The sequence below is a fragment of the Vulpes lagopus genome, chromosome 7 (assembly GCF_018345385.1).
Source record: "Vulpes lagopus strain Blue_001 chromosome 7, ASM1834538v1, whole genome shotgun sequence".
NCBI lineage: Eukaryota > Metazoa > Chordata > Mammalia > Carnivora > Canidae > Vulpes > Vulpes lagopus.
In genome coordinates, this window is record NC_054830.1 from 129,005,896 (window position 1) to 129,028,143 (window position 22,248).

Genomic DNA, 22,248 nt, shown 5'->3' on the forward strand with positions numbered 1-22,248 from the left:
ATTGTATCCAGACCAATGTGGAATGCCCTGACCACCTTGGTCCCACACCAGCTTGGTTTAGAGGCTGAGGGCATGAGGCTAGGGAGTCAGGGGGCCCACTTACCTGGGACCAGGATCCAGCCCGCCACCGACCAGGGCAGAGCTCACGATTGCAGGCCCGGCGGCCCTCGGGCCGGGCGTCGTTGCAGTGCTTGGTGTGCACGGAGCGGGTGGTATTGTTGTGCAGTGGCTGCACGCAGCGCACAGAGCGAGCCTGCGTGCCTGTCCGCCCACAGCTCTGACTGCAAGGCTCCCATTCACCTGTGACCCACCTGTGGGGGCAGAGCGACAGGTCAGTCACTCTGGAGAGCCAGCCTGGCTGTGGCCCAGGCATACAGTGAGAAGGCAGCCTGCTTCTCCAGGGCCTCTTTCCCTAGTGTCACGAAGACATCCTAGTGCCTGGCTTTGCCTCTGTCCAAGGTCTGCAGGTGACAGTTCCACTTCTTGGAGACCCTGGGGGATGGGGAGGGACATGGAGAGCCCAGGATGTCTGTCTCCTCCCTCTCAGGCTTGTGGCTCTGCCTCTGGCCCTCAGCTGCTACTGCTGTCACAAAACTTTCAAGGCAGCAGTGTGGACTGCCTCGGTGCCCATCCTCACTCAGACCCCATGTGCTTACTTACACGTCAGGGCCCTGGGCCCTGAAATGAAGCTCTGCCAAACCTCCTGGGCTGGAGGGGTCAAGGCTGTGGCTGTCACTACAAGTGGCCTGGGAAACACTGACCATGGGGCCAGAAACAGGCTCAGTACCCTCTGAGCCCCAGCGTTCCCATCTGGGTGTTACCACGTGCCATCATTTCTGAGAAGCATGTGGCTGTTTCAGTACACCACATGGCCTGCAGGATCTTAGACTCCATGAAATGTGGGGAGGGACAAAGAACCCGCCCAACATCTCAGGGGCCATGAGGCCCGGAGCCGCTCTGGGCCCAGATCTTGCAACTCCCTCCACAGGAGCCCCAGGGGTCTGCCTTCCCCCCTCTTGTGGGACCCTGGGCTGGGGCAGCCCCAGGCACTCACACAGGCTGGGAGCACTCCTGTGGGTTGCAAGCCCGGCGGATGGCTTTGGGCTTGGTGAGGGCGTCGCAGAAGCCTCGATGCACCATCTTGTGGTCCAGCCTCCGGCGGCAACCATACTTGGTGAACTGGGAGCCTGAAGATGAGAGCTCGAGGGGGCTCATGGGGCACTGCGGTCCCTCTGGGGGCAGAGGGCCTGGAGAGGTGGCTCCACGGGCAGCTTCAGCCCCTGGCTCCCCATCCTTCCAAAGGGATGGCCGGGGTGGGGGGGGGGGGCAGTGTGCCAGGGCCAGGCCTTGGAGATGTCCAGCCCAGCACCCACCCAGCACTCCAGGCCCAACTAGGTGGGAGGCCAAGGAGAGTGGCCACCTTGTTCCCTGGCCCCTCAGCTGGCTTCCTGGGTCAGGGAAGAGTGGCTTCCATCACTCAGCCATGTGCTCTACCTTGAATTAACCTGCCCCAAGGCCCTGGAATGAGCCAGGAGGTGGCTTAGCACAAGAACATGGCCTGCAAGGCTCCTCCCACCACAAGCTGTCCTTAGTTGGGGGTGATTTTGACATCCGGCAATATGTGGGATGTCTAGTTGTCATGACTCGGGTTGGGGCAGGAGGTGCTACTTGCATGTAGCAGATAGAGGCCAGGGATGTTGCTCAATGTCCTTCCATGCATGGGACAGCCCACATGAGAATTAGAGAGAGAGAATTATAGAGCCCAGTATATGAACGACTCCAATGTCTCAAAATCCCAGGCTTGGGATGCCTGGGTGGCTCAGTGGTTGAGCATCTGCCTTTGGCTCAGGGCATGATCCTGGGGTCCTGGGTTCGAGTCCCACATTGGGCTCCCTGCATGGAGCCTGCTTCTGCCTCTGCCTGTGTCTCTGGCTCTCTCTTTCTCATGAATAAATAAAATCTTTAAAAATAATATCCAAACCCCAGGCCAGTGAGCAAGACATGAGAGAATGTGGCTGGATAGCCTGGTCTAATCTGGGAATCTACAGATGTCCTAGGAAGCAGAGAATGGAGGGACGCTGGTTTAGTGGGAAAGCAGGAGAGTGGCTCCCAGGGAGGAGACAGCCTGTGCAAAGGCCCTGAGGACGTCTGGAAAAGCCCCTAATGCCAGTGTGGCCAGGGCCTGGTGGGCAAGGGGTGGGGGCAGCAGTGCAGTGGGAGAAGTTAGCAAGCTGCCTAGGCCACAGAGGCCAGGAGGAGACTCTTGTTTTTATCACAGGAGTAGAGGGAGCTGCTAAAACTATGACACCAGGAAAAGATGACAGGAAGGGACCTTTAAGGGGTCACTCTGGAGGTGACAATGGACACAAAACCTCCCCACCTGGGGAGCTAGGCTGGTGCCAGGACTGGGAAGACAGAACAGCAGATAGGTCCAAGAGATACACAGAAGGGACAGTCAGTTAGACATGCTGCTGAAATCCAGAGGGCCAGGGAGGCTCAAGGGAAGGCTGGGGGTGCCATCTGCCCAGGTAGGAGCGCTGCAGAAGAAGCTGTCCACCTGCCTAGGTCATGGGATGGGTCTCCTCCACTGAGAGGAGCTCCTAGGCAAGCTCCTCTCTGTCTCCTAGGTGTGGGGGCCCCCATGGCATCTGAGGGAGGTCTGTTCTGCCTCTTATCTCCTCCAGCCCCCCAGGAGTAGTGACCATGTGGGGCGGACCAGAACCTGTCCGTCTGTATGTCCCACCCAACTGTAGACTCTGTGAGGTCCAGGGCAGGTGGGATACCTTTGCACAAAACCCGGCCCCAGGAGAGTTGGGGAAGCCTTTCTAAATGAGCATGGGAGGGACCTCCACAGATGGGGCCCCTTTACTGGTCTCCAGCACGGCCCGAGTCTCCCCATGCCTGCCTCAGGAGGCTGTGGAAATGCACACAAGCCATCCTCACACCAGCCCCCTGCCAGGCCAGCCCCTCCCTCCTGCTCTGACGCAGGTCCATGCTGTACATGCAAGCCCCACCTGCACTTCTGGCAGCCTCTGGCCTGCTGCCCTGAGCACCCCTTTCCTGCCCACCCTCTGTCCCCCACCAGGTGGGTCGCTGCCTCGGCCTCCTGCCCGTGGGGCCAGTCTGCTCACACCTGGCACATCCCACAGGCCAGGCAGTCAGCAGGGCACCACGGGCTCAGGAATCCCTTTGCTCAGAAGACCCCTCTAGCTCAGCCCCGACCACCTCTGGGGCCCCAACCGTAAGAAGACCTCTTACCTCCACCGCAGGGCTTGGAGCAGGGAGTCCACTTCTTCAGGGCCCACTCATAGGCTACAGAGTCGTCTTCCAGGACATTGTTGCCGTCCACGTTGAGCGAGTCCTCGTGGATCATATACTTGTATGTCAGCGAGATCCGGGCATCTCCCTGTGGGATGACCTGTGCCCGGAGACAGCTGTGAAGGTGTCTGCCCCACCATCCATCCTTCCTTAGCAGTCGGTTTAGAAATATACCCCGGGAGGTGCCTGGGTGGCTCAGTGGTTGAGTGTCTGCCTTTGGCTCAGGTCGTGATCCTGGGGTCCTGGGATCAAGTCCAGGATCAAGTCCTGCATTGGGCTCCTCGTGGGGAGCCTGCTTCTCCCTCTGCCTCTGTCTCTGCCCCCCTCTCTCTGTGTCTCTCATGAATAAATAAATAAAATCTTTTTTTAAAAGGGAAACATACCCAGGGGCACACATACTGCTAGCTCTCTTTCTTTGCCGTAGTTATGTTTTAGAAAGGGCCTGAAAAATCTGGATTCACCAGTACAGCACCATGGCTCGTGGGAAATGTGGGGCGAGGGTCCTGTGAGCCTCTAGTCAGAATACTTTCATCAACTGTCAATACATAATCTTATTTTACATGTGTTTCTGTTTCGAGGCCCGTTGGTTCATACTGCTGAGTCGTTAACACTGACCCCTCCGGCCCGCGTGCTCTAACTCTGGCCTGCATGAAGCTCATCTAGTGTGTGTACTTCTCTGCCCAGCACAACATACGACCTCTTGTGCTCAGGAACACCCAACAGCACCCGGTACTCCACTTGGGGTCATTCCAAACAGCAAACCATCCCCCCAAACGGCATAAAAATGTGAAAAGTGTGGCCCCTCACGTACTGGGAGAAGGACCCTCATTTACGGCACGGGACTAGAACAGAAGCAGAGTGTCCCCCTGTTCCACCCCTCGGGGGGCGGGGGGGAACATGTCTATCGGATGAATCAAATCTCTCACTGCTCTGCAGTGTCTGTGAATGGCCGTGGAAACACCACCAGTTCTGACCAGTGATTACAAATTCACTTCAGCAAGGAGGTAAATTGCAGGCTGGGACAGAAACAGCAGGCCCTGAGGCCGATGGCATCGGCCTGGGGATGAGAAGTCCCCGATGAAACAGGTCGGCCCCATGGGGCACACCCTGGGCTCAGGTGCCTAAACCTAACCAGGGGCACTCGCCTTCACGGAGGAGCTAAAGGCCCCTGAGCCTCCTCTGTAGTGTTTTAAATGTTTCACAGATAGGGGCACCTGGGTGGCTCAGATGGCTGAGCGTCTGCCTTCGTCATGCCAGGTCATGACTCCTGATAGAGCCCCACATTGGGCTCCCTGATCAGCAGAGAGTCTGGTGCTCTTTCTCCTCCCTCAGCTCATCCTCTCTCTGTCTCTCTCAAATGAATAAAAATCTTAAGAAAATTTATTTTTCACAAATAAAACATACTACTTATGCAACTGAAATTAACTTTCAAAAAGCGATTAGAAAACCCAGCCCCAGGGGCACCTGGCTGGCTCAGTCAGTAGAGCTGGCGACTCTTGATCTCAGGGTTCTGAGTTCAAGCCCCGCATTAGGTTTAGAAATTAGTTAAAAATAAGATCTTAATAAGAATAAGAAAACAAAATGAGGCCCCTTCTGAATTCTCATCACCAGGAGTGGTCCTGGACTCAGGAGAGCTGGGGGTTAATCATACTTAGGGACAAAGTCCAGTATGACCTGGGTCTGGGAGTCTAACCTCCTGAACCCTGTCAGTCACTCCTGGGGCAGTGCAGGATTTGGATGAGATGACCGTGAGCAGACATGAGGAAAGGTGGCCGAAAATGTCATCTGGAGGGGAAACTGAAACCCTCAGAGGGGAGAGTTTGATTGAGGTCCCCCGGGGCCCAGAGACTCCGTGTCTGACACCGATGGAGACCCTCCGTCCAAAAGGCAGGCCAGAGGCCTGTTCAGAGAATGGCCTGATGGATGTAGGGAGGCCCAGGGTTCCCAAGAACCTGGAGGATCTCTTCCCCAGTGGCTGCTTGCCCTTCTGGGCAGCCAGGAGGCACCAGGCCTGGTCCGTGCCTCCACTTACCAGAACGGTGATGGTGCCATGAAGTGGGCCCATGGTCTGCAGTGTCTCTCGGCCATCCTCATCCCTGTACTCCCACTCCACACCCATTGCAATGAAGGATTTGGAATTAGGATCCACATCATTCTCTTCGTTTAAAATGAACTTGCCCGTCTCCAGGTTCTTGACGGCTATGAACAGCAGAAGACAGCCACCCCTACCATGGTCACTTGGGTGCAGAAGCCTGGCATGTTAGGGAGAGGCTGGCAGGTCCACAGGTCTGGACTGGTGCAGGGGTTGTGAGGAACAGATGCCCCCTGTCTGTCCCAGCTGCCCTCTGCTAGGGGCCCATCCATGCTAATGACGGCACAGATCACCGTAGGAGCCAGTCTCACCCTCTGCTGCTCAGCTGGAACTATACTGCCCAGGGCCCTTTCCTGGATCTGCCCCCACAGACCCTGGGCCATCTCCCTACAGTCTACTTGGAGCCATCAGCAGGCACTTAGAGCCAATGACCCCCACACTGCACCCCAGCCTCCTGGGTGCATGCCATCTGCTGGACCCTGGGACACAGGGCTGGAGTGAGGCTTCCCGCCATGGGGTGAGCATACGTCCAGTTAAAAATTAGGGTCTCCTCACCCCAACCTGGAGCCCCATCAGTTCCCCACATATCCTCAGAGGCCTGGCTTGACCAGGGGCTCTCATGGGCCACAGGGAATAGCCCTGGATAAGCAGGTATCTAGGAGCCAAGAATCAAGAAGCTGGTCAGGAAGCTTCCTGCTTCCCACAGTGTGGAAGGCAGCTACTTTGGGTGCTACTGGACGATTTTAGGAGGGCCCCAGATGGGGCTCACAGAATATGGAAATTGCTCCCTGCACCGGCCTCCTCTAATTCTCTGCCCCACAGAGAAAGCCTCAGCAGGGGCCACCAGACCCTCAACTGGTCACCAACCCTGCCTCCTCTTATGCAGAGATCAGGCCTCGGACCTGGAGCCTTCAGCAGGAAACTTTAGATCCAAGTGTCTTTCCCTTTAGGAATCAACTTTTACATTTACTTTCCATTTAAGGCAAGTGGTACTGGCTTTGCATTTTGGGTAGCAGTATAAAGTTTCCTCTTAAAATAGGGAAGAGCTGTGTGTTGGTGGGGGTGCCAGACAGTGGCACTTTGGGAGTCCCAGACCCAGCCCAGTCTCCAGGGCACAAGGAGGAAGGTGGGGCCCAAACTGAGAGAAGAGCCTTGTCTGGGATCTCCGTAGTGAACCCCCCGCCCCCGCATCACTTTGGACTTCAGCCCATGACTATCCAGGAGGGAGGGCCCAAGTGCTTGCGGGAGGTGGGGCCCAAGTGCTTGCGGGAGGTGGGGGCGAGGATGGGTGAAGGCCTCCCAGGGGTCCTGCAGTCTCGGAGAACATAGTCCCACAGGCAGGCAGGGGCCACTGCATGGGAGGATGTTCACTAAGAACATCCACATTTGCAAGAGATTCCAGAAATCTATATTCCAGGAAGAATCTCTTGAATTTAAAACTAAACTAATTTGGAAATATGCAAATACAGTCTGTGACCAACCACAGGCCAGCCCGAGTGCCTTCTCGGTGAGTAGGCTGCTGCCCAGGACTCTGCCTGCCTTCCAGTGGTTAGAGGGGCCTTCCTCCTTGGCCCTGAGATGGGGGACGGGGAGGCAGTCACCAGTCTGTGGGCTGGGAGTATGGCAAGCTTTGCACACATGTCCCTCCACACTGCTCCCAGAGCAGCCCTCTGACCCCAGCGGCCCCTGACCTCTCCATCAGGATGTGAACCCAGGAAAGACCCTCCAGGAGCTGAGCCAGGGACAGGGGAGGTGCAGCTGCGCCTGTGCCTCCCAGCCTGACCTCTGACTCCTGGGCTCTGCCGCCATCCCTGGAACTGCTGAGCTTCAGAGACTCACCCAGGTGGTGGCTGGTGCTGTCTGCCTCCTGGATAAGCAGGTGTCTGGCTCCTGCTGGGATCTCAAACATCTTGATGTAACCTTTGTTGGGATGTGGGGAGACAAAGCCAAATGAGACAGAAGAGGCCAATGGAACACAGACAATGCACAGAGAGGTCTCGCCCTCAAAGGCCATTCCAGAGGGCTCCACATTTCATGGGTTTTGAACTGCCCACCTGGACAAGGGCCGATGGGAAAGGTACTGCATCCCAGCTGGCCAAAGCCGTTCTGCTCCTTTCAAATCCCAGCTGTGCCCTCCGCCTCTTCCACTGAAAACTTGACAGGAATCCTCAGGGTGGCCCTGGAGCCATGCCAGAGCTTGTAAGCTAAGATGCCATATCTGGGAGGGAGGCCCTTTAGCAAATCACTTGGCCTCCTGAACCGTGGGAAGGGTCAGCCTCGCACCCTGGCACCAGGTCTGAGTGAAGGTCACGGCCTTCTGAGAGATGAACCAAAGTGGCTTCTCCTCATTTCAGACAGAGGTGAGAGTCACTGCAGGCCCACCCAGAGAGCTGTTCTTTCAGAGCCCAGGTTGGCTGGGGACCAGATGGCAGCAGGAGCCGAGAGGTAAGGAGCAAGGGACCCAGAGCCCAGAGGCCTGCTGGGCAGTTCTGGAAGGCAAGAGAGGGGTGACCTATGCAGCCCTTGCCCTCAAAAAAACTGCTAAGATCTGCCCTGTGGCCCCCTCTATGTCGGCATTCTCTGCCCTGACCCCTGAAACCTGGTTTCCATTCTCCCTGTTCCCCATCCACCCTGGAGCCTGGCTCAAACTATACCTGACTTACGATACTCCAGCAAGTCATGTCCCCGCCCTCATCCCAGAGGTGCTGCAGACATTCAGGCACCAGGGGCCGGAGGGAGGGGCTCACTCACCAAGCTTCTTGGGGGAGCGTGTGAATGTGCCTTTGACCACTTTGCAGTGAGTGTTGTCCCCTCCACACACGCCACATTTGTCCTCCTGCTTGCTGGAGCCAATCACTCCATCACAGCCCACCTTCTACAGAGGGAAGGGGTACAGTGCATAATTAAGAGCTGTCCCTACTTGGGCCCTGGCCTGATCCGTGCCCCCAGGGCCCTGCTACCTGTTCCCTCTGCAGCTCAGGTCCACACTATCCTTAGCGGTTCCCAATGCAGACAAAGGGACAGGGCTTTGGAGCAACACAGACCCTGTGCGCCCACCCACGGAGCAGCCACTGCTTCTCATTGCACCTCATCTGCTCATCTGGACAGTGTGACCTCACAGGACTCTGCACAGCCTGATCAGGGCCGCCCGCCGAGACTAGCTTGGCCTGGCAAGCTGGCCTCCACACAGATGTCACTGTCCTGATGGCTGTGAATCAGCCCTGGCCTCTACCCTTCTCCTAGGCGGCCATGTGGTGCAGCCTGTCTGGGGCTCCCACCCAAAGCTCAGACTTTTTAGTCTGTGTCCGGGGGTGCCGGGGCAGGAGGTGACAAGAGTTGTTGAGAACAACTGTGCCTCCATTCTTCAACAAATCCTCTAAATATCACCCATTCCAGTGTCAAAATTATTCCACACTGACCAGGGATGCTCCCTTGCCCCAAGCCACCTGGCAAAGTAGTAACAAATTAAGGTTCTTCTACTCTCCATAGCTCTGGCAGCACAGCATTCCTGGGGCCAGGGAAACTCCACGAAAGGAGCTCCTGCAGGACGATGGCCCTGAGCATGCTGCCTGAGGCCACTTTGTCCTAGCTCAGCCAAGGAAGACAGCCTGTCCTCTGAGCTGGTCTGCTCCCTCCACCCGTCCTAGAGTGCACCAGAGCATCACAGGGTTCCCGTTTTGCTGAGGCTGCCAAGAAGCTCAGATCCAATTGTCCTTTCAAGGTCATCCTATCACCTACCTTTGGAGAAATCCACTTCTTCCTCTGCTCTTTGATTTCTGGCTTTTGTCTTACAAGGCCCTTTGAGGGCAGGGACTCTTATACCATGCAAGGGCTACAGAGGAGTGGTTCATGAATCATTTTTGAAGGTGTGGATAGACACTGATGATCTTTGGTCTTATCTATTTCTGTGTAATCATAAGCCTTTTGAACCATTTTTGGAAGTGAACAGGGTGAAAAGCAATCAATGAAATGAACATGCTAATTTTTATTTTAATGATTCCTGGGGTGGGAGGAAATTACCAGGGAAAAAAGAGGACCAAACAAAAGCATCGGTCTTTATTTTTTTTTTTTTTAATTTTTATTTATTTATGATAGTCACAGAGAGAGAGAGAGAGGCAGAGACACAGGCAGAGGGAGAAGCAGGCTCCATGCACCGGGAGCCCGACGTGGGATTCGATCCCGGGTCTCCAGGATCGCGCCCTGGGCCAAAGGCAGGCGCCAAACCGCTGCGCCACCCAGGGATCCCAATCGGTCTTTAAAAGTGCAGAAACCTGAGCCAAAGCATGCACCTCCCTTTTCTAAGTATGTGGGCTGAGGGCACACTGCTCAATCTCTGAGTTTGTTTCCACATTTGTGACATGGTTTTCAGTGCAGCCTGGCCTGTGGGGGCTGTTGCTGGGGGTGGGAGGAGATGGTCCTTATAAGCACAGTCACAGTCTCCCTTTGTCAGGGAAGGCTGGAGGTGTTGTAGAGGAGGAGAGCGGGGAGGAGAACCCCCTTTCAGGCCAAGATAGTGTACTCCCTGGGAGAAGGGTTGCTCCAGCCTCTCACCTGAGGGGGATTAGTGCTCAGTTTCAGACACTGTAAACCAAAAGCAAAAAAAGATGGGTACCCATGCCAGGGAGCAAAGGAACATCTGGGAGGCGCTCTCCCAGACACCTGGACTCTGGAGCCCACATGAGATCATGCGCCTTAACTGAGAATCAGCTCTGATCTAGAAGTTGTTCACTGGTACATAAGCTCTTTCTAAAAAGGCTTGCAGCCTTTTTACAACCCAAAACATGAATTAGAAATTCAGCTGGTTGGAATGGAAGGAGGATATCTGGACAGTGGAAAAATGAAGCAATATGCTACCTTTCTTAAGACACTTGTTCTAAATGAGACTTTGTTCTGAGAGTCACAGAAAACAGCATAAATGAACCACTTGATCTGTCAGAACTTGAGAGAAATTAAAATGGGCTGTCACCATTTCTCCCTCTCAAACACATTATTTGTCATCTTTTGTTTTTTCTGAAATAGAAGTGTGTCTAATAATCATAGCGGACAGGACCTTGCCTGACATCTAGAAGAGCAGTTTTGTCTGGGTGGCTGCTGGGTGGCTCATCAGGTGGGATGACTACCAGGCCCAAGCAAGAACTGTCCCCAGCTCAGGGAGCCTCCACCCCTGGCAAGTGTCTACAGACCTTTAGGAGATACTATTTTAACATCCAGTGGTCTGAACCAGGGGGAAATGCTCCTAAGCTGAATAGAAAAAGCTAATGAACACCAGGGTCCTTGTGTGGGCCTGAAATCTTGCCTGAGATCCTACTGGGGTTGACTGCTTAGGTTGGGGATGGCTCATGTCCGCAGGTGGCTTGACATGGCTGCTGCCCACTAAGGCCACAACCAGAGCGGGATGACAGCTGTATTCTGCTTTGGTCCAAGCACAGGTGGGAGACGCTGGCACAGGTGGCAGGTGGTCCCAAGGGGAGGAGCCTATAGCTAACTAGGTCCGCTTGCCTCTTTTCCCATCTGTTATGAAATCCTACGGGTGAGTCATCAGATCAGGACAGATGCTAGCCTATTTCAATCTCTGCCTTTCTCAATGCAATTTTCGGATCACATATTTGATAGCACACTATTACTTTCTCAGGGCAGTGGATTGTGCCCTTTATCCAAACAAAATGACCCTGTTGGCCTCATTTAATTCTTAATACTCTTCATTCTCTGCTCTCGGGGTGTGTGAGAGTACATACGCACACGTGCATCTTTATTCTCCTGACACATCTTCTGCTGTCATTTCACTTTTAACCTTCCTGAGTTGTTGTTTTCATATTCCCTAATTGACAGCAACCACTTGGACGTGATTTTTGACCTAGTATGAGATTCTTTTAAAAGAAGGGCTGCATATCCTCATGCATTGTGAGGACTCAGTACATCATCTTACTACTGCCCACGTCCTTTGTGTGGGTCCAATCTTCTGTCTCCTTCACTTTGGAACTTCTGCAGTATGATGACATACAAATGTAAATATTTATATTTCCCAATGATGAAAAAATCTATCATCTTACTGTTATTCCTTCAAAATCACCATTAATTAATGAAAATACTTAATCTATTCTTCAACTGTCAATGGTAGGAGTGAGGCTCTTGCCACTGAGATGGTAAATTAGTGCTCTGGCTTCTCCATTATGTTTGTAGCCATATCATAGTTGCCTCTTAAAGCTACTTCTATTACTAAATGTTTCCCATGCTCACAGTTTGTGTTGGTCATGTTTCTAAAATTTTTCTGTGTCTTATGGTGTTTTGACATCTTAAAGAACTTGCTGGCTAGGGAGAGGCTACCCCTTCCTCGTGCCAGCTCTTGGGCGTAGCAGAGGGCTAGTCTGGGAGCACATTTCATGTGGAAACCAACAATTCCCCAATCACCCCCTTTATCTGCCTCCCACACATCATCTGATGCTTCCCCTGCCCCAAGTCATCCCCGGGCCAGGTACCAGGAGAGCAGTGCCACCCCTCCAGCCTGGAGCCTGCCTGCACTCTTCACACCTTTATACTAGCCAGTCCTCAACTGTTTCCTCTGCCCTGCCTGCCTTTTGCAAGGAAACCCCTATAAACACTGGCTTTCTTTACCCCGACCAAACATGGTGCTTCCCCCTGTGGCCCTCCATAGCGAAGTGAGCCCTTCTCTCAGGAAACATAAGTAACGCATGTTTCCTTTAGTGGCATTGACCTCTGGGTTGTCACTTGGTCACATCCATAAATTAAAATCCCTCAGGAACAAAGGCAACGCTGCTACCTGGTTGATGTGGTTTCACTACCTGAGCAGACTTTAGACTGTGTAGCCTGGCCTCCCTGCCAGACTCAGGCTGAGCGGCTCCTCCTGGCCCTCTGCTGCTGCATCTGGAGGAGCCTCCTGAACCGTGGGCTGCGGGCTGCAGGCTACTGTCCTCTAAGCAGAAGGAAGCCCTGAGTGCAAGTCCAGCGGCCCTGCACCCCACCTCCTTGCTCCTCTGGCCTCACTCTTTCTCTGGGGTACCTATGGCATCTGCCAGACTTCCTGAAGATCTCGTCTCTCAGGGAAACAAGACCAGAGTCAGCCTCTCTGACCCTACAATCAGTCCTGCAGACTGATTGGCTGCAGGACTGATTGTAGGAGGCTCTATGGAGCCTCCAGGTGTTTCTAGGGAGCCTGGCTGAGGGCAGGCCTGTGCTCATGCCATGATCATATGCCAAGGTTAGCCCACCGTTGTTTCTTCTGACAGCCTAAGATTGAAGCCAAAGACCTAATAACAATGGAAAATATAGCAAGGTATTTCTATAAAGAGCTGAACCAATGAGATCCTGGGCCACCCTGATCAAGAACAAGCTATCCAGAACCCAGCGGAGCACAAGGATGTGCAGCACTTCACAGCAGGTCATCTGTGAACCACATGCGGCAGAATCATCCGGTGAGCACATCAAATTCATGATCCCAGGCCTGGCTGGAGCTACAGAATCAGAATCTCTGGGGTGGAGGCCCAAGCTCCTGGGTGGCCCCCAGACACACTCAAGTGTGATCACCACTAGCACAGGGAAGGGGTCACACCTGCCCTGGTACAGATGCTGATTCATGCTCAACCTCAACAAGGCTGCCCAATTACCCCAAGAAGCAGACACCCTGGCCTATGGCCCCTATGCCCCTGCAGTACCTCCCACAACCCTGCTGGCCCCATAACACTCACCTTGCACTCCCCACGCACACAGAGGCTGAAGGCATCCCTGTAGGAACAGCGGGTGCCATCGTGCACCATGCGCTTCATGGACACCACCTCTCTGGTCTCCTTGGACTCGCAGTAGAGGTGGCATCTCTCCTTGGCTGGAAGGGAAGCAGCAGGGTGTTGGAAAGACTGTTCTTAGGATTCACCTGCCCCCACCCCCCCCCCACATGCCTGCCCTGGGACAGAAAGGGAAAGAGGGCAGGTAACTACAACCCTCTTGGAGTATTTACCTTTGACCCCAGGCTACTGGATTTAGGAAGAGCTTTTCCCAACAGAGCCAGGCTGATATTGGTGCAGATCCCAGAGGCTTTGATGGCCCTTCCCTCCAGATGGCAAGCCCCCTCTGAGAGGGGGACCCTGTCTACTCTGGCACCCACTCTTAGAACCACACACGCTGGGCATGCAGCAGGTTCTTGGTTGGTGTAACACACACGGGTGACAGAGAGAGGACAGTAGGCTCATGCCTGGTGACCTACCCCTGCCCAGTGCCTGGCAGGAACTGGAACTGTATATTCAAAATTCCAGGACTGGGCTCCTGTAGCCACATTGGACAGGGTGGGCTCTGCTGACAGCCTGGTGTGGCCCACAGGTTACTCAAGGAAAGTGCAGGCCCTGGCCTGCCCACAGCCTTGGCACAGCCTCTGAGCACCTGTTCCACTCTGTCCCTGGGGGCTCACCATCCCGGTGCTCATGGGGCAGCCAGTGGTGCTGGTTATCACCATGCTCGAAGTACAGGTCCCACTGCCGACACTGTTCCTCACGGAAGTCAGCCAGGGCATCAGGGCAGTCCTGGGAGTTGCAGAGCTGGAAATCGTAGCCAAGGCCTGAGCAAGTGCGGCCCCCGTTGGCTGGGCTGGAGGAAAAGGGGGAAGGCCTTGCAGCTTGGTGCCACAGGAAGAGGCTGGCATATGGGGTGCCAACTGTGGGTTGGTGGGGATTCCTGAGTCTCGGGTGTGGGGATGGAGCTCTGCAGAATGAAGGGACCCAGCCTCCAGGAACTCAGAGTATTAAGTATAGAGGAGTTAGTGATTCCTCCCTCTGGGCCTACCAAGCACTCACACCCCCAGCTCCCATTGCTGTGACTGAACCAACAGTGGGCCATGGCTGGGAGTTAAGGTTTGGCCTTTCCTGGGACATTAATCAAAAGATAGAGGTGGGCGAGTCCTCTACACCTGGGCCTAGGCTTGTGCCTGACACATGGTGGGAACTCAAAGAACAGTTCCAAACCAGCAGGATCCCGCTGCACAAGTTCCCAGCAGGGGTCGGGAACAGAGCAGACATTCTGTTCACGGTTTTCCCCCACCTCAAAGGCTTGGGGTTGAGTTTCCCTAATTCCCTCACTTCACTGAGAACAGTGCTCATCCACAAAGCACTAGCTCCATAGCAAAGGCCAGAAAAGATACCAGCTATGGGCCAGCAGGTGCCGCCAGCAGGTGCCTCCAGCACCTGGCAGGACCACACCCCAGGGGGAGCTCGGGGCCTCTGTCACCATCTGCTCAGCATGGCAGCACCAAGCAGAATCTGAGCCCCCACCGAAGACTTGGGCAAGGGTCCTTCTCTGCCCATGTGACAGGGGTGGCCAGTGTGGCCACATGTGGCACAGCAGAGTGGACAAGGAAAGGGCAGCTTCTGTGAGGCTCATGCCCCAGTGCCATGTTCTTGAGGGAAGTCGGTGGGAAAAAGTGATACAAGAAATCTGTGGAGAGGAGTTCCTGGGTGTCTCAGTGGGTTAAGCCTTCAGCTCAGGTCATGATCTCAGGGTCCTAGGATTGAGCTCTGCATTTGGTTCCCTGCTCAGTGGGGAGTCTGCTTCTCCCTCTACCATTGCAGCTACTATCTCTCAAATAAATTTTAAAAATTAAAAAAAAAATCTGGAAAAAGAATCAAGAAGCCTCAGTGCTTGATGGGGTGAATGAAAAGAAGCAGCTCTGAGATTCACACCAGGGCCACCACCCATGGGGCCGCAGAGAATGACAATACAGACCAGGGCATCACCAGGACAGCATGCAGGTGCGGGGAGCAACAACCATCTGGGAAACAGCAGGAGGGAGGCGTACTGATTCCAATGGAAACCCAGGCTAACTCCAAAATAGAAAGTGAGCTGGAGAATTCAGGGGAGGTGGGCGAGGAAGACCAAGTAAGGAGCTAGAGATGAGACCGCCTGCAGTTTTAGGGGTACGAAGTAGGGAGAGCAAACAGAGGAAGCTCAGTCCAGGGAGCCACAGCTACCAACAGGAGGGTGGGAAGTCTGGTGGTCACCCCCCAGAAAACGCACAGAAGGGGAGGTCTGTGGGGCCTGCCTGGGTTGCTGACAAGGAGGCTCTGTGAAGCTGGGGAGCTCTGAAATGCTCAGGGCCCTGCAGCTGCCCGGGTTGCCCACTGATGCTGGTGTAAATAAACAGTTGCCATGGCTCCCCAACGGTGCTGTCAGACTCCTGCTGATGCGGAGGTGAGCGCTGGCACTGGGCCTGATGGCTTGCGTGAACAGACAGCTCCTGTCACTGCTGTCCTTGTCTCTTGCTGCCACCAAGGAGGCTGGGGCTGGCAGAGGGGTAAAAAATCCCTAGAGCACACAGGCATGGAAGCACAAAAGAACATGGAGCCCACCTCCCCAACCTCAAGCCTGCATGAGCTCCCTTAGGGCCAGGCCTGAGAATGGACCCTCTGGCTCAGAGTTGGGCATCAACCTTCAGGGCCTGGATGTCAGGGGGCTGGGCCAGACCTGCAGCCTGGCCCCAAGTCACTCCATCAGCACATGAAGAGGCAGCAGAGACTAATCACAGGTACTGAGGCTTGCTGCATGCCAGGTATCATGTCATGGATGGGAACCCTGCCAGCCTCACCCAGCACCCCAGAGCCTCTGTGGTTCTGGCTTCCTGTCCTGTCAATCTAATATCTCATCCTGAGGCAGGGGTGCTTGAGCGGAGCAGGGGCAGGGTACTTTCCACCTGACCAGAATGGGGCCTGGAGCCCTCAGGTGAGAACTGGTCAGAAGCAGGAGAAGTGTTCTCCAGGCGTGACTAGGGCAGCTGGCCCCAAGCACATGTGTCCCTGAGGTTTGGGCTTTCCCACCGCTAGATTCCAGGACTGTGTCCCTTCCTGACCACTGTAGACTTGACCTCTCTCCCCAGAGCTGAGATTGCTGACCCCCTCTGGCTTCTTGGGGGCCAGCTCAGGGCCTGGCCAAGCAGGGCATGGGAACTGCTGCAGAGGCCAGAGCCCATGGGGGCAGCCTCCTTAGGCGATCTCTACCATACACACCCTGGGCGGCAGGTCACTGACCCTGCCTCTTGACTGACTGCACACAGCTGTTCCCCTGCTTAGCTTCCCAGCATCCAGGAGCCCAAGAAGGCCCTCCTCCTTACTCACATTTCCCCATCTTTGCCACACCTTCTGTCTTCCACGCCCTTGACCAAGAAGGACAGAGCAAGTTAATGTCTAGAGCAGGGTGCAGGCCAGGTCGGGGGGAATGGCTCCAGGCCAGCGGCCTAGGAGATGTTTCCAAGCCTCAGGACTGGCTCTGCCTCAGCAGGCTATGTGACCTGAGGCAAGATCCTTGCCTCTCTGAGTCTCTGCTTCCTCTCAGGAATGCGACTTCTGTGCCAGCATCCTCTCCAGAAGTGGTATACAGTTACGGGGGCCCAGCAGGATAGTTCCAGCCAGCGAGGGGCCAGTGAGGGGCCTAAGGGACCTCAGCTACCATGCAGGAAGGTGGGAAACAGTGGGCCCAACTCACTGTGGGTTGTCACACTGGCGGGTCCGGAACTTTACACCTGTGCCACAGGTGCGTGAGCAGGAGCCGAATGGACTCCAAGCACCCCAGTTGCCATCCCGCTTGAGGATGTCAGGTGTCAGCCAGATGCAGTGTCCTTTAAAGCAATGCTGAAAGACAGAAGGTCACTCCTATGACTCACTGTTCCAGGGCCACTCAGATGCCCCATACTCTTCAGCCTGCAGTTCCCTTGATGTGTGCTCAGCCCTGGAGGCACTGAGAAGGCTGCACCTCCCCTAGGCATTCAGAGCCCCGTTGAGAGGTCCAGAGAGGTGCTGGCCTGCCTGCTCCCCCTGACCTCCAACCTGGCCACCCGCCATCCTCCACGTCTTGTCCAGCCTGCTGTCCCTTCAGCCAGAGGCTGCCCTGCACCCCACACCATGTCTCCAGGTGAAGCCACATTCATAAGGAAGCAGCATTCATAAAGAAGCACCTGGCAGGTCAGGCCAGTGACTTCCGAGACATACAGGACTTACACATTTATGTTTAAAGGAAATATAATGGACATGAAGGTCAGGTGGCAAGCTAACATGGTAAGCATTCATGAACCCAGGGAGCAGAACATTGGTGCTCAGGGAACACAGACCTACCACTTGAATCTGGTCACACTGCTCCCCAGCCTCCCACGGGGAGGACACTCATACAACTTAGCACCGCTTTAGGAAGGAGATTACAAAATATAACACATTAGATATAAAATGGAATATTGATTTAGAACAAGAAAATACAGCACAAAAAGTTAAAAATTTAACAATGGACCAATACTGTGCACACAACCAAAAGCAGAGTACAATGATTTTTTTTTTTTTCGAATTAGCCAGCTGCTACAACTTTTCCTGCACTTCTAATGGCAAACTTGTCCATCCCCTCCTCATGTAACGCCCAAGCCACAGGTACATGCAAAGAAGCTGAGTGGATTCCAGGCACCCCGGGAGCTATCCAGTTTCAGAATGTCATTTTGTAAGTCTGTTTCTCATATTGAGAACACAAAGATAATGCAGCCATTCCTCTGCAAACTTTCTCTGTAAGGACCAGAAGCTATTTTGGTTACATGATCTCTTTTGTAACTACTCACCTCTGCCACTGGAGCATGAATGCAGCTACAGGCAACACCAGTGAATGAACATGGCTGTATCCCCAAAAACTTTATTTACAGAAACAGAGAGCACGTGGAAACGTCTATGGTGGACCTATAAGGAGCTTGGTGAACTCCTTCCTCAGTAAGATAACCATTTAACTGGTGAAAAATATTTTTTAAAAAACAACCACTTAAAGTATTAGAAATTGTCCTAAAGTTGATACAACAGATGGGGAAACATTTTTTCAAGGATATCTACAAAATCTTGGTGAGAAGAGTGAAGTTGGGGCACCCAGGTGGCTCAGTGGGTTAAGCATCTGCCTTCAGCTCAGGTCATGATCTTAGGGTCCTGGGATCGAGCCCTGTGTCAGGCTTCCTGCTCAGCAGGGACCCTGCCTCTTCCTCTCCCTCTGCCTGCAGCTCCCCCTGCTTGTGCATGCTCTTGCTCTCTCTCTCTCTCTCTCTCTCAAATAAATATATAAAATCTTTAAAGAAAAAAAAAAACGTGAAAGTCTATGGCATTTGGGCCATAACCCCTGCCTATTCCTCCCCCCACCCCCAACTCAGGGGGGCAGAGCTTTACTGCCTAGAAAATGGAGCTATCTATCCTCCCTGCTCCCAGTCTGGGGCTACAATTTGACCCTGGGAAGGCCAAGTCACTGGCACCTCCCAACTCACAACACTGTCTTGCAGAAAGTCAATTCCAGCCAGCAGAGACAAAAGGACTAGGGCTCCCATTGCTGGGTGAAGATTCTACCCCAGATATAAGATTCTACTCCAGATGTCAGGCTAAGAATCCTAGACCTAGACAGACCTTTCCCTGGCCTGCTTGTAGGGCAGAGGTCCTGTCTTAAAAAGAAAAAGCCAAGAAGAGTAGGGACTACCATCCCCACTGATGGACCCACCTGTAGCCAGGATGCCACCCTGTGAGAAGTGGGCCACACTGCACCCTAGTCCTAGTGCAGTGGAGCAGTGGTCTTCCCAGAGGCAGAGGCAGAACAGCCAGTTCCATAGCTCTCCCTAAGGGGACCAACTTTATTTGGAACAGAGTTCCAAATCAGCAGCTAGTGAAATGTAACTGGGTGACCAGTAGGGGCAGAACAGCGAAAAAGCCTACTGGGAAAGTCAGAGAAAGAGACAGAGAGAACGTGGCTAACACCTCTGTCCTGGGGTGGGAGTTGGGGGCTGTGTGGTCAGGGTGCTGATGCACAGGCCCAAGGCTATGACTTCCGGTGGGCAGTATCAATGGCTGCACACTGCAGGTCAAACAAATATAGTTTATGCAAACAGTGTGACTGAGTCGCTAAACAAATAAACAAGCAAGCAACAGCACAACAACATCCAGGGCATCAATATCCAGAGTCTCTTCAATGTATTGTCTCCAATGCCCAGTTTCCACCAAAATTTCTGACATGACATGAAACAGGAGAGTGTGATCCACACATGGGAAAGTAAGCAGGTGACAGAAATTACCTTTGAGGAGGCCCAGATGTTGGACTTAGCAGGCAGATTTCAAAACAGCTATTATAAATATGCTCCAAGAACAAATGGGAGCCATGTCTAAAGAACTGAAGGAGAGGAAAGGACATTGTCTCACCAGATAGGGAACATCAGGAAAGAGAGAAAAACTACTACAAAAATGCAAACAGAAATTCTGGAATTGAAAAATTCAAAAGCTGAACGATAAGTTCACCCAGGGCTCAGCAGTAGATCTGAGTTGACAGAAGACAGAGTCCAGAAACTTGAATACATATCAGTCACGATTCTGCAATCTGATGAGTGGAGACAAAAAGGAGTGGGAAATATTCAAAGACATAATGGCTGAAAACTTCTAAAATGTGATGGGGAAAAAATTAACCTATATACCCAAGAAATTTAACAAACCCCAAGTAGAATAAATGCAAAGAGATCTGTACCCAGACACATGATAGTCAAATTAGTGAAAGACAATGAAAATGTCCAAAGAAGTAAGAGGAAAAAGATTCATCGTGTATAAGGAAAGCCCAATAAAATCAAGAGCTGACGCTTAATCAGAAATAATGGAGGCCAGAGGCAGTGGTGTTAACCAAGGATAATCAATACAACTATCTCTGAACAACAAAGCTAAAATAAAAACATTCTCACACAAACAAAAACAGAGAATTTATGGCTATCTGATTGCCTCATAGGAAAATACTAAAGGAAATTATTCAGGTGAAAGCAAGTGACACCAAATAATAATCCAAATCCACATGAAATAAACAAAGAGTGCTGGAAATGGACATTTTTTTAGAAAAACACAGACTGCCAAAACCACTTTAATAAGATGTGGAAAATCAGAGTAGACCTATAATAAGTAAAGAGATTAAATGAGTGATTAAAAATCTCCCACAAATAATATCCCAATCCCCGATGGCTTCCTTAGTGAATTCTACTGAATGCTTAAAAAAACATTGATACCATTCCTTCATGAACTCTTCCAAAATATGGGAGAAAAAGAAATTCCCCAATTCATTCTATGAGGCTAGTATTACCCTGATACTAAAACCAGACAGAGATACTGCCAGAAAAAAACTGCAGACCAATATCTCTTATGAAAATACACAAAAATCTTCAACAAAATCCTAGCATACCAATTCTAACCCATATGAAAAGATTATATACTACAACCAGGTTATCCCAGGAGTGCCAGGTTTAATATCTGAAAATCAAGCAATGTAATAGACCATATTAACAAAATAAATAACAGACTGTATGATTGCCTCAAGACTCAAAAAATGAAATCTGGCAATCACCAACATCCTTTCCTGAAAACACAGGCGTGCATGTGCACACACACACACACACACACACACACACACACACACACATGACAAGGAATAGAAGAGAACTTCCTCAATCTGATAAGGGACATTGAAGAACTACCTGTAGCTAATATCATACTTAATGATGAAGGAATGAATGATTTCCCCCTATGATCAAGAACAAAGTCAACATTGTACTGGAAGTTCTGGCCAGGAAAAGTAGCCCCCTCAAAAAAAGAAATAAAAGGCATCCAGATTGAAAAGGAAGAAGTAAAACTATCTCTATTTGCAGGTGACACGATTTTACATATAGAAACTCCTACTAAAGAATCCACTAAAAAGCTATTAGATCTAATAAAGAAACTGAGTGAGATTGCAGGGCACAAGATCAATACAGAAAAATCAATTGTATTTCTATGAAGAGTTTATCCTATAATACAGTGGAAGTGAAATTAAGAATCTATCTGCAATAGCATCAAAAAGAAGAAAAAAACCTTAGTAATAAATTGAACAAAGGAAGTATAAAACATGCACCTTAAAAACTAAAAAATACTGTTGAAATAAATTAAATGTCCAAATAAAAAGAAAGATATCTTGTATTTATGGTTCATATTGTTAATATACTGATACTCTAGATTCAATGTAATCCTTTCAAAATCCCAGCTGGAGTTTTGCAGAAATTGAAAAACTGCTCTTAAAATACAGACATCCTTGCCAACATTTGTTATTTCTTGTCTTGGGTTCTAGCCATTCTGACAGGTCAAAGGACTGGAAATAGCCAAATAAATTTTGAAAAAGAAAAAGTTAGACAACTTGCACTTCCCCACTTCAAAGTCTAACACAAAACTACAGTAATCAAGACAATGCGGCTCTGTCATAAGGATAGACAAATCTATTGATGGCAAAGAATGCAGAGTCAGAAATGAACCCTTACATGTGGTCAGCTGGTTTCAAACAAGGGTAACAATATGATTCAACAGAAAGAGAACAGTCTCTTCAATAATGGTGCGGAGATGACCAGATGTCCACATGCAAAAGAATGAGGTCAGACACCTACCTCACACCATGCACAAAAGTCAACTGAAAATGGATCATAAACCTAAATGTAAGGGCTAGCCTCAGAATACAGCACAGAAATATATCTTCTTGACCTAATGGCAATGGTTTCTTAGATACAATACCAAAAGCACAGGCAACAAAAGAAAAAATATATAGATAAACTGAATCTTATTAAAATTAAAACCTTTTGTGCATAAAATGATACTGTCATGAAACTGACAAGACAAACCACAAAACAGAAAAAAAATGGTCGCAAACCATTTTGTGCATCCCTTATTGGGATACAAATATATATAAAGAACTCCTATAGCTCAATAATAAAAAGATAAATAACTCAATTAAAAATATGCAAAGGATATGAATAGACATTTACCCCCCCCCAAGGTACACATATATCTTATATATCA

General features: G+C 51.6%; 1 protein-coding gene across 2 annotated transcripts in view; it reads right to left on the minus strand.

The window, feature by feature from the left end:
* The window catches only part of ADAMTS2 (ADAM metallopeptidase with thrombospondin type 1 motif 2), a 231,809-nt gene that overhangs the window by 13,233 nt on the left and 196,328 nt on the right, over positions 1–22,248 (minus strand). Inside the window, exons 11-19 of one of the 2 annotated variants that reach the window (XM_041761970.1) lie at positions 16,886–17,031; positions 13,827–14,002; positions 13,114–13,247; positions 8,162–8,285; positions 7,250–7,330; positions 5,351–5,517; positions 3,259–3,418; positions 1,055–1,187; positions 104–311 (exon numbers count right to left, since the gene is read on the minus strand). In XM_041761970.1, coding sequence (XP_041617904.1) covers positions 104–311; positions 1,055–1,187; positions 3,259–3,418; positions 5,351–5,517; positions 7,250–7,330; positions 8,162–8,285; positions 13,114–13,247; positions 13,827–14,002; positions 16,886–17,031 — 1,329 coding nt within the window. Of the gene's footprint in view, positions 1–103; positions 312–1,054; positions 1,188–3,258; positions 3,419–5,350; positions 5,518–7,249; positions 7,331–8,161; positions 8,286–9,559; positions 9,992–13,113; positions 13,248–13,826; positions 14,003–16,885; positions 17,032–22,248 lie in introns of those variants that run through there. The other variant, XM_041761971.1, reaches the window with a different exon arrangement.